Source organism: Branchiostoma floridae, chromosome 3, assembly GCF_000003815.2.
Source record: "Branchiostoma floridae strain S238N-H82 chromosome 3, Bfl_VNyyK, whole genome shotgun sequence".
NCBI lineage: Eukaryota > Metazoa > Chordata > Leptocardii > Amphioxiformes > Branchiostomatidae > Branchiostoma > Branchiostoma floridae.
The window spans coordinates 32,046,453-32,059,747 of NC_049981.1; the positions used below are offsets into that span (position 1 = coordinate 32,046,453).

General features: G+C 41.3%; 1 protein-coding gene across 3 annotated transcripts in view; it reads right to left on the reverse strand.

The window, feature by feature from the left end:
- LOC118411386 (PH and SEC7 domain-containing protein-like) overlaps window positions 1-13,134 on the reverse strand; it is a 113,045-nt gene extending 99,911 nt beyond the window's left edge. Inside the window, exon 1 of one of the 3 annotated variants that reach the window (XM_035813644.1) lies at window positions 12,676-13,134. In XM_035813644.1, coding sequence (XP_035669537.1) covers window positions 12,676-12,897 — 222 coding nt within the window. In that variant the 5' untranslated portion in view covers window positions 12,898-13,134. The remainder of the gene's footprint in view (window positions 1-12,675) is intronic. The other 2 variants (XM_035813646.1, XM_035813647.1) reach the window with 2 other exon arrangements.
- Window positions 13,135-13,295: the final 161 nt, after the last annotated feature.

Sequence of the window (13,295 nt, forward strand, 5' to 3'; positions counted from 1 at the left end):
TCAGACCCAGTCTGCTTGGTTGATAAGGTTGAAGGACAGGTACAATAACATCTCAGCACCAGAAAAAGGTACAGAACACATTTGACCAATCAGTGCAGAGCAAATCTACAGGACCAGTATGGTTGGCCAACCAGCACCAAAGACAACTACAGAGACACTCTGATTGACCAATCAGCACCAAGAAAGGGTACATAACAACCCATTTGACCAGTGGCACTAAGGAAAGTAAAAAACAAACAAAAAAACAGCACAATTGACCAATCAGCACCAAGGACAGGTATAGAACCCATATGATTGACCCATTACTGGCATTAGTACTGTGGAAATGTATGTTGAATAGCATGATTGAACATTCAGAACTAAGGATAGGTACACAACAGTATGATTGACCAATCAGCACCACAAAAAGGTCAAGTTGACCTATCAGCACTGAGGAAAAGGTACACAACAATATGATTGACCAACTAGCACCAAGGACAGGTACAGAACCGGTCTGACTTGACATCATATCAAAATGAAGTTGAAGCTACTAAGAAAATAAGCCCCAAGGACATGTGTTATAGCAGCAAATTTGACCAAAGGCACTAAATTTGGATAGAATACAGTCTGCTTGGCAAATCTACCCAAGGTAGGGACCAGATTTATTGATCATTACCAAGAACAGGTAATTATAAAAGAAGTATTGATTAGTGCCCATGTAACATACCATCTTGTTTGACCCGCCAATAGGCACAGGGCAAGACACTAAAGGTTGATTTCAAATGAAGCAATGGTAACGAATAAGTAAAACCGATATGAACATAAAGATATAAACATGAACATTGTAACTAGCCAGTTTGTACCAGAAACACATACCTCAGTCAATCTTTACCATACTCCATTCTTAAGGATGTGATATCATCTTGTCCTGTCCTTTTTTCTCCAAAAATCAAACTTGTCAGTAATACCAATATTACGGCCTATAGGTACAGCTGGCATTAAAGGATTTGACTTCATCAGAACTAGTACGTGAGATGGTGACATGCCTGAGGGGACTATGATATGAAGGTTCTATGATTTAATTACAAAAAATAAACCTCTAGTAATGTCACCATCTAATCGGTCTCTGTGTAATTACATCTACATTATAACCCATGCTTCCATCTGAAGATCTATAATCTTAACGTACTGTGAGGAATACGTAGCACCTTCTGTGTAAACACATCATTTATCTAATGTATGTATCAGAAAAAGGTAGTGCACTGTCTTTTTTGCTTCTGTGGCCACCTCTCATTGTTACAAAATGTTCTCAATGGATCACCACTTGCCTTTCATGTCTTAATTCTATGGCTACTATGAAACATCTCACAAAAATATCTTATAAGATAAAAGCTTGTGTGTACCTTTACTAATATTCGCTTCCACAGAAGCAGAGCACCCTTTCTTCCTCCATAATCCACCTCTTAGGAGGAAGTTCCATGCTGACAGCTTCTTTCTTAGAACTAGGTCGTTATGGAACAAGCTTCTACGTAATTGCTTCCCTGATGGTACAACTTTAAATTTTATCTGGACAAAGGTGAACGCATATCTGTCACCACAGGCCAGAACAGTAACCTAAAACATGTGAGCGGCTCTTACATCTTTGCTTCGTGGTGAATCTGAAGTAAATAAAAAAGAAATCCAATCTTAACAGTTCTGGAAGCAGCAGTCTCCTTACACTGCATTTACAAACTGTCCGACACAGCCTGCTTCTAAGAAAAGAATTAGGGATTCAAGGAATAACTGTGACCTAAAAACCCTCCATGTTCTTTTTAAAACTCCAGCACAGCGCTCTGAGGCGTTATCCATCTTGATTCCAGTACATGACAGCGGGGAAGAGACTTCAGCGAGATCCCCAGGATGGCCCGCTTGTCTGGACAGTTTTATGAAGAGGCAGGTTGGCAGTCCTGCCGCCATGATAAGTGACCTAGAAATGTGACCTATAAACACACAGCACTGTGCGATCACTGCTCCTGGGTCATACAATTGACTGATTGTATAATAAAAGACTTCCTTAGAGCAGTCTTCTGCAGGCAGTATACACCATATGTAGTAATTAGTATTTTCGTATGTCACAGTTCTGTTTTGTAGCCATAATTGATCAACATATTTAGTGATAGCCTACACTACAATTACAAGACTGGAAAGTGATAGTTGACTACTAAAGGGAGTATCATAATTGACAGCAAACTTTCTTCACTTTTGTAATATCATCCTGAGGGCAGTCTTAAACATCATCCCAGGACAGAAAATTCATTGTTGGGACAGAATAATTCTCACCTTCATGACATGAAATCAATGAAAATGTTCCATAAGCTCAAAACGACAGATTTCACAACATGGGCTCCCAAACAATGAGTGACACAGAAAAAAAGGGAGTTTTAATGTTGAGACAACCACAAGAAAAATTCCATAATTTTGGATGTATCAGCAGGACCACTAGACATTTCTCAATACTTCACTCTGAAATCAATGTTAAATTGTCGCTAATTGGGCCAAACATCAGGCCTGAGCCTGCAGTCAGCTCGTCAATACCAGTAATTAGCATGTTAATTAGAGGGGCCATATCTGACAGCTGGAAATGAGGACATGACTTAATCAATGCACAAACACATGAATAACAGCTGAGTGGGGGAAGAGTACATCTGCAATGTCATCTCTTTTGGCGATGATCACGGATCATATTTAGTAGTAGCTACGCTTAGGCAGTTAATGTTGTGCTGACTACCTGTAATTTATGCATATGGTCTGATACATCTACTAATATAGTTTTGGGTCGACAGCACATGAAAAATTGACAAAACTTTTAAAGTACTGGAAATATAGATGATACATGGACTGTACATACTAATACTGTACTACTAACTCTAAGAGATCTAGCCAAAAGTTTGCCAACACTTATTCTAATGTGTGGTTTTGTCAAATCTTGCATAATTCCTCTCTTCATTTGAAAGTTTCAGACACTGTGTGTTATTAATCAGTCCTAATTATTATTTTGACACTTTTCCATCAATTTCAAGAAATCAAAGCAAATTGCCAAACACAAAACCAACCCTATACATAGTAGTAGTAGCCTTAGTAAACTCATATATAACATGAACTGTGGTGAGAGACATGGTGGTAAGAAACCCTGGTGAGAGACAGTGATCCATGTGCCGCCGCATGTGTTCAATAATTCAGGCCCGGTTTGACGGATGAGCTGAAGATGTGTGAGACAGGCTACATGAAGACCCAAACCACAACACTCAATTATTCATACCTCCAACATGTTAACTGCCTTATCTGTACACAGGAGGACACGCAAAATTAGCACAACAATACATCCTACTTCACTGGGTCTGCCTCCAACACTGGATCTGTTTTGTCTTGAGCACAAACTATCCTACAATTCAAACCTTTCAAAGATATACACAAACAATATACTACATTACTAGTAAGGACTACTTTACTGTATCTGCCTCTAACACTGGATTTGATTCATTCTCTAACTTAAGCACAAACTATCCTAAATCTTGCAATTCAAAGCTTTCAAAGATATTATATAACCACACAAAGAATATATTACATTAGCACAACAATATGGCCTACTTAGCTCACTGTGTCTGCCTCCAACACTGTATCTGTTTCATACTCTGGTCTTGAGCACAAACTATCATAAATTCTGCAATTCAAAGCTTTGAAAGACACATAAAGAATATGCTACATCATCATATTGATACATCCCACTTCATACTCATACTAGTCATAGTGACTGACAACAATTGAACAAATAAAATAATTCCACATTCACTAAGGTCTTAACATCATGCAGGTTATCCCCTCAACCGGCACAAAGACACACACACACACAAAGAAGATGCTATACTTGTATGACAATACAGCCTTTCTTCAATATATCGGACATCAACAAATCAAATAATACTGCGTCTATTCATAGGTCTTTGGAATGGGCTCTCCCAACAAGAGCATCATCACCAAATTAAAGATGCACAAATAAAAGTTTTAAACATGCTGATTTTGCTGATCTTATTTGATAGACTCTGGTACATTATTGTCACAACAAAATTAACTCTATCTGAATACTAAATACTAGTACTTTGTCTATTAGTACTGGTGACAAATCTTAGCATGTAAATATTGTGTGTGCCAATGACTTTTTTCTGAAATCCACCTAGAGCATTTTCATCAAGTTCAGCAAAAATCTTTGATTAAGATCTAATCTTTATCACTTTATCAGTCAACAAATCATGTTTATTGGTTTATGTTGATCAGTTCTATGCGCTGCTAGACTCAGTAGTACATACAGTCGTAAATGTTTTTTTTCTGAGTACACAACTGGTTGCAATTCTATGCAAGATGGCTGTTTGCCAGTTTATAATGAAATACAGAAATAGACAACGACAAAATAGATAAATATCAGTATTAAAAGGACGTACCAGTACAACCTTTCAACCAAAATGTGTTTCATAGGGATAAAGACTAGACTTTATTTCAATTTTACAGAGTACTTTGACAATTTGCATTTTCTTTTCTTTCTGCAATTCTAAATATGGTTGCAAAGTCTTGCTTATTTGAAGGACAAAAATGGATGCGCATACACGGATGTCATCCATACAATCAAGTCAGTACATGTGGTCTGATGGTTTGACAGTTGATACCACCTCATTTATTAGTATCATTAAACGCTTCAGTCCTGATTTTCCATATCAACAGCAGATTGAAAGGTGCTAAATCAGCCCCTGATTAATAATTCATGAGGTCTGGCTGGTGTTTAATGGTGCCAGCTGATGATGTGGCAACCTGCTCAGCTTACTGAATGCTGACAGCAGACCTAGACAGGAAAACACAGAGGGCAACCCCTTCCTACAACAGTAAAGAAACTCCAGGAGCTTTAGAGGAAGCTTGCAGGATGCGAAGCTCAGTGGAGAAAGATTAAGAAAGACTGGATGATGTGGCAACCTGCTCAGCTTGCTGAATGCTGACAGCAGACCTACAGTAAGCACAAAGGGCAACCCCTTCCTACAACAGTAAAGAAACTCCAGGAGCTTTAGAGGAAGCTTGCAGGATGCAAAGCTCAGTGGAGAAAGATTAAGAAAGACTGGATGATGTGGCAACCTGCTCAGCTTGCTGAATGCTGGCAGTACTAAAGCACAGGGGGCAACCTCTTCTACAACAGTAAAGAAACTCCAGGAGCTTTAGAGGAAGCTTGCAGGATGCAAAGCTCAGTGGAGAAAGAATAAGAAAGACTGGATGATGTGGCATCCTGCTCAGCTTGCTGAATGCTGAAAGCAGACCTAAAGCACAGAGGGTGAGCCCTTCCTACAACAGGTACAGTAAGGAAACTCCAGGAGCTAAGGCCACACCGATTTAATTTCTTGGTTCACGGATTTGCTCGCTCCTATTTTTTGGGAAAAAAAAATAAAAATAAAAATTACCACTCAGCAAATTTTCACCATTAATGAAACCATTCACCAACTCTCTGGTGTAGCAAATTGGCCTTTATATTATAAGCTCCTTAAAGTGTGGGTACAGGTGCTGTTACTGTACAAAAATAGTGTTTTTGTACTTTTTTCAAGCTGAAAACTTTTTTTCTTTATGTTTTGGATTAGCCATTACCTTTACCCCAACCATTTTACAATTCTTATTTTTATTTTTATTTCGCCCTCTCGCTCCATATTTTTTATGAAAAAATCCGTGAACCAAGAAATTAAATTGGTGTGGCCTAAGGAAGCTTGCAGGATGCAGCGCACAGTAGAAAAAGATGAAGAAAGACTGAATATAGCTTCAGGACTCTTCCAAGACTGTAAATGCAGAACACAGTGATGATGATGATGACCCACACTGGGGAGGGACCCTGGTGGGAAGTCTAAGGTATACCGTAGATTTGGAAATGTTCGCAGTGGTTTTATTTTCCCAGTTTTTGCAGTGAACGCCCCACCACATATCAATGACAACGTAATTTCCACTGTAATATTCATCTTGTTGTAATGTCTAGTGGCACGTACATGCATTGTAGCAGGGTATATTTTTGGATTTAAGCTCTATTTCTACAGTATTACTAAGTTGTAAATAATATAACCAAACCTGGTCAGGTAACTACCTCTCACAGGTCCCACAACCTCCAGTTGCTAGCCACATTAAAACAGTCCTGTCCTTTTCATAGTTAACCCCACCCTACACTAACCAACCACCTGTCCTGAGCAACCATTTTTCCTCATTTTCCTGAGTGGTTGATGACATGAATCCTGGTTTTACTGTACTTTGTGCATATTGGTAGACCTAACCCAAAAACTAAGGTATACAGACGGTACGTATAAAGTACAATTGAGGTGTACAGCATAGAATAATGAGGTTATTTTGAATGTAGTCATTACTTTGAACAACCTGAATATCTGTGTCCAAGAAAGGGACTTCCCAATTGTTGGAAACATCAATAAGAAGGCCATGGGGGAGGCCAGCAGCAGATGAAGTCTGGGCCCATCATGCTGGCCCACCAGATCCTCTAGGGTGTAAGGGTCAACTCTCTTGAGTGATTGTTGGATCCATGGCCAGGTTTTACTGTACTTAATGCATATTGGTACACCTAACCCCAAAACTAGGTACATGTATATAGAGGGTACAGCATTAAGTACAATTAAGGTGTGTTACTGTTACTGTCAGTCAGTCTATGCAGACTATGCCACTATACGCAAAGGAACTAAACAACAATGGAAACTACAATAAAAAAATTAAGGTGTATAGCATAAAATTATAGTAGTCATTATTTTGACAAAAGGTCTAAGAAGGCCGTGGGGGAGGCCAGCAGTAGATGAAGTCTGAACCCATCATGCTGGCCCACCGGATCCTCTGGGGTGGGAGGGTCAACTCTCTTGAGTGATTGTTAGATCCATGGCCAGGTTTACTGTACTTAATGCATATTGGTACACCTAACCCCAAAACTAGGTACATGTATATAGAGGGTACAGCATTAAGTACAATTAAGGTGTGTTAACTTACTGTTACTGTCAGTCTGTCTATGCAGACTATGACACTATACGTAAAGGAACTAAACAACAATGGAAACTACAATACAAAAATTAAGGTGTATAGCATAGAATTATAGTAGTCATTATTTTGACCAAAGGTCTAAGAAGGCCAGAGGGAAGGCCAGCAGTAGATGAAGCCTGGGCCCATCGTGCTGGCCCATCGGATCCTCCAGGGTGGGAGGGCAAACATCTCATCTGACAGTACGACTACAAGACCTGGATATGCCTCCACTCACACTGACCTCACACCAGACATAATCAAATCATGGGCGTATCGATCTCTCCCCGGCAGAATAATCGCCAAAACTGTCCAGCAATCGTCCACAATTGGACGACTTCCAACAGCCCGGTAGTACTCTTAGTTTATGGAGTATTCGCCCCAAAGCAGTTACTCAAGCAACTAAATATGATTTTTGGAAACGTCAGACATTTCAAACAGCATCCACTGTCTTTCATCAGTGACGCTGAGGAAAGCTAGTCGAACTTAAAGTTAAAAGCAGGTTTTGATATGCAAAAGGACTTGGTAGGATATGAAACCTGCTCTTCAACCAGCTTTCCTCAGTGTAACTGACCAAGGATAATGGATGCCATCTGAAACGTCTGAACGTTTCCAAAATCATATCCAGTTGTTTGAGTTAAGTGCTTTCTTGCATATCTGATTATCTGGATGTCTAACCTTCATTGACAATTTATAGAGCATTATTGATTACTGTGACAACTATTAGCATTATGTTGATTTGTGTAAAGATAGGTAGAAACAGAGAAATACACGGGAAGATAAATATGAATAGTTACCATTTGATGATTAAGATAGTGTGATAGTGATGGAAAGACATTCCCTATTAATACATGATAAATTTCAACTAAAACTTGGAAATTACATATAATTATGAAGTTTATTTTCTCTCTGGCAACCTGCCTACATTTTGTAGCTGAATTGTATAGTACTACATAACAACACAATGATAGCAAATCTTTGAAAAAAAAATTTTGTAACCTCATGATTTCAATATTCGTATTAACCTTCTGATGATTCCCAGAGACCAGCATGTTCCCTGTACTCTCGGGACAGCAGAAATCTGGTTAGTCAGGATTTACATACTGACATGCTGCACCTGATGAACCCTGTGGTTTTCTAAATCCCCTCAAGATTTCATTGGGAAATCCTGAACAAGCAGTTCTCAGGCCTGAAGGTGTCAAATAAGGACATGATTCCATTATTATGGATGGCTTCCTGAACATAAAAGCTGATACAAAGGCTACACAAATTTAATTCGTTGATTCTCATATCTTTTCAAAGTGATGATAAAGCAATTATAAATCAAACCATCAGGCATTGAGAAAATCCTGAATATGACTGTATTTCAATCAAAGACTTTGGAATGGCATCTTACATGTTGATGATATGGTATGATTCATCAACATCTAAGATGCCATTCCAATTTAGTCTTTGATTGAAACTGAAGTGCTGGCTATTGGCTTTGATTTGGAATTGTCCAAATACATGAAAACAGTAGTCATCTAAAGTCAACTGACTTGATTAAACAACAAAAGGAATGGGGTGATAAAATAAATTATTGAGGATTCATTGCAATTAAGGTTACTAATGAAAAGTAAAAACAACCAAAAGTACAATGCACTTACACAGGCATAATCTTATTAATGTACATCTTATTTCTAAAACCTGCAATCATAATTAAACATTGACCAGGCCACACAGCAATGTGAGTAGTTTATATATGCCCCGGCCCTGTGAATGTAGCACCCCTGTTCCATCACAAGAGGGCCATTACTGAGGAGACAAATGACTGGGCAAGACTCACCACACTTTCATTACTGCAGGAATATTATATAGGTCACAGGTTCACTTCTACCTGTACTGGAAACATGGCAGCGATGGATGGAGGGTTTGTTTACAGACTTTTCATCTTAGGCATGCATGTTTCTTTGGCAATAGTTCATGCTGAAATGGAAATGAACTGCTTAACAATGGGAGGAATGTTTCATATCTAAATTAATTAGAAAACAATACTGGTCCTAGATTAATAGTAATCTAAGAGTAAGACTGAACATTCTATAAGTATAATACCAGCCCATGCTCCAGGAAGAAATGTTTTTGAGGTTGCCCAAAATAATGTACATAGCTTTGGCTATACAAACTTAGAATCTGTAAAAAAAAATCCTACACACACACACACACACACACAAACAAACACACATGTACATGCACTCACACACACACACACATGCATACACATGATATCACACCAACACACGCATGCATGCAGGCACAAACATACTAGTACACACACACACATATATACAAAAAGTGTGGCAATTAAAATTATTGCCATAGCGACGGTTTTAATGTTTATAAGTTTTATAGATCGTTGTTGTTAATGGGTTTTAATAGTCGTATTCCATTCGTCTGGCGATGGATGTTCATAGAGCATTGCTGTCAAAGGGGGTCCCTTGTGAGTGAAGGGTGAACTAATGAATTACAAATCAGGGCCTCATTTTACTCTAGCTAAATAACAATATGCTAAAAAAAGGGTTTCGGCCAGTATCGATATCATATAGATATATAGATAGATAAAAATATTTTTTTCTACTGAATTAATTGTGTTTGTCATGCATTATGCAAATAAGGCCCTCATTTGCATAAACTATATAACTTGATCATCTCCAACAAACAGACATGCGCAATATATGTTAGCATTTTCTCATTAATTATGCAAATAAGGTATTTATCTATCAATATTCTTCTCTTTCTCAGTTACAAAGGTCACATGTTGTAATGGTCCTTTAATTGAGCTGAGCATGTTTAGACAATTTCCCAATTTATTATGCAAATTAGCTTCCACTCTGCATAATTCTTCATAATTAATATGCAATTATATTAACCATCACGTAACCTATCCACATATCAAAAACCATAACAATCCGTCAACCCCTTCTTTGGCTATTCCCTTTAATAGTCTGACACCTAAGTCACCTGTCCTGCAGTTCCAAAATAAGCCGCTAGGGGGCCCAAACCTATACCACTTACTTACAGCATCAAGAGCTGTCAACCACTTAAGATTCATAGCCGCAGCATGTCCAGAACTCGAGGTATCAAACCAGGAAGTTCTGCTGCACTACCGTAGCAGGCCAATAGGAAGCCAAAAATCTTATCGCTTCCAGGTCTCAACAAGACCTACCCACATACCGAATATCAATACAATCCATCCAGGCGTTCTTAAGCTATGGTGGTCTTCTACAACCGGCACACACCTAAAAACGTTAGCCAAAATATAACTTTCTTGGCGAAGGTAACTATCACATCGCTATCTCACAACCCCCACATGTTTAAGCTCAAACAATGCCTGTTTCACACATCAGTTTGTATTTTTGAAGCAAATATATTAAGGGTGAAGAAGGCCACCAAACTTTCCAAACTCCTGGACACATAAACCACGAACGAACCCGGAAGTGATTTCCACGACTCACAGGTCATTTTTCGAGAAATATATTGCAACAATCATTTACCCCCTATTTCAAATGTTTACATTTCCATGACCACCATACTACATACTACAATTCGGGTACGTCTGAAGTCCTAGGCTTTTCTCAATTTTGCACGGCTATCAATCAAAATTCGCCTTGCGCGAATACGGAAAACACTGCTGTGCACACGTATATCGGTACCGCGGTATGTGTCCTGCGACTGGAAAGCTTACCCGTGGAGGTAATGGTACATTCCGGCATGATGCAACTACGCACGCGCGGACTTTTGACATTTCTGACATTCCTGTACAGTTTTTAGAATACTTTCGAAACGGTTCCACACTATACTATTAAGCTCGCCCATCAGGCGTCGCTAAAAACACACATGCACATGTACACACATACACAAACACACATCTTCACACACACACACACATACACAAACATGGATGCATACTAGTACACACACACATGGATGCATACTAGTACACACACACATACATACGCATGTACACACAAACACACACCTTCACACACACGTACACAAATGTACACACGCACGCGCACGCACGCAAACACACAAGGAAACACACAAACACACACACTATACACTAATAGACTGTATGCAGCCCCTGCCCCCCTCGTTTGGAAGCAGACAGAACTGATGGGCCAGTCGATCCAGCCCAAACCAGCCACTTCATTATCGGCGATGAATGGGGCGTTTACTAATAAACCAGCTGGTGCTAAATATGCCATGGTCGGTGGACCCTAACAATTCATGGGGAGGGGTGATGGAATATACCTGTACATTAAAAAGCCCTATACCACAATATCAGCCATTGTAAATAGTACAAATTAATTACAGATTTGCCCTTCAAGAGGCCACAGTAAGAATACACATAAAAGAGTGATTAAATTAAGCGGCTTGCTAATTATCACGCGTGAAAAGGGGCGGCTCCTCCCCACTGATAGAGTGGCCCGGTCCTCCCAGAAGGTGGGGAATTACCTGAGCAGAAAATGTGCCTCCTACCCACTTATTCTCCACATTGATCCCCTCATAACGGATTAAAACCGTCTGAATACAGCATCAGACCTGTATAACACACATTCCGCCGTGAGTCCACGTTAGAAAGTGAAGGTGTTGCCCCACGGGGAACAGGAGTTGATTAACGTCGCCCGTTTGTCACCGTGTTGCCGGCATGTCGTCCCGACACCTATCACGCCACCAGGTGTGACACGACGAGGCTACGCAACACCGTCTCACCTGTCGTACGCAGACGAGACGCGGGAATCGTGCAGACACGAGATGCGCAGCGTACGAATCCCCTCCTCCTTCCCTTTTGTTGATTAAATCTGGCCTTATTGAGGGGAGAAAAGAGCACTTTTCCACAGCGCACTTCCCTATAGACTCCTGCTGGGAGCAGACATGACCCCACTCACACACCCACAGACACAGGAAAAGGAGGGGGCACCTCTCCTCACCCCTGCTCCATTCTCACTGCTCACACCAAAACATCTGAATTTGCCAGGACATTTCCGGCATGGCAGGCGTTACCTTGGCTGTGTGGTGGGAGGTAAGAGATGTTGTTAGCGGCGCGGCACACGCCGAGGAGCGGTCGGCACGGTGTTGGGGGTTCCCCCGGGCAGTCCTCGCGGTGCCACCCTACCTGAGACCGGGAGGGACTCTACTAGCCGGCAGGCTGTCTGCCCCGCCGGACAAGTCAGGTAGAACGGAGGCCCGCAGCCGGGACATCGATCTACCATCGCGCACGCCGAGAAAGTCAATGAACAGCCATGGCCAAACCGGCGGATGAAGAATATCCTTCATTTACAAGAACCCCCCACCAACTACCTGTCCTGGGGAATACTCGCCGCTATCGGGTTTGATTATTTGGCGGCGTAGCGTGATTTCTGACGCCGTGGACACGCCCCCGGTGCAGGTGTGTGTCCCCGGTCATCACGGACGTTACCGTGTTGGATTTCACACCTTGAAACCGGCCAAGTAAGACGGGAGATTCTGCCCACAACACGGCGGGTCGAACCTGCCTGAATGAATGACCGACCCTGATCCGAACCGATCTCGCCGGGACCGCCCCCCTCCCCACATGCCGTGTTTTCATCGCACCTGAGCGGCCGCGGAACGTACCTGGCGACTGTAGTCGGCCGGCGATCCCTCTATCACGGCGCCGATGCACAGCGGCACCTCGGTTCCCGGCCCCCCGATGACCGAGAAGCCGTAAATCCCGGTCCCTCCCGGCCGCTCCAGCTTCACAACTTTCACCCAGCCCGCCATCTTGGTTGGGATGCACGTCACGGACTCCCCACCGCGGCCAAACGCATCGCACCGCCCAGGGCTGGCCTCCCACATCCAACCACACAACAACAACGCCGAACTTCATTACATTACCGTATCCATGGCAACACGTTGTCATGGAGATCTTAAGACGTCATGACTGATAGATTTTGAAACGACCGGACGAACTCATCATACAGAGAAGAGTTGAAGTTCACATGACAGGTGTATTAAACACCCCGCACTGTTGCACAACTTGCTAGTACGACCGGCCTACTAACGTTACAACCCAGGAAAAAATAAAGCGTAAAATACAAAACAGACAGTATGACCCGAATGCAAGGAGGTTGGATCAAAGCAATTTACGTGAATGTTATTGTTCGACTTTTAGATTTGACTTTGACCATTAATAAAGCGGTATTGTGCATTCCCTTACGACCGTAGAGGTTGAAGAGACAAAATAGCCTAAGAAA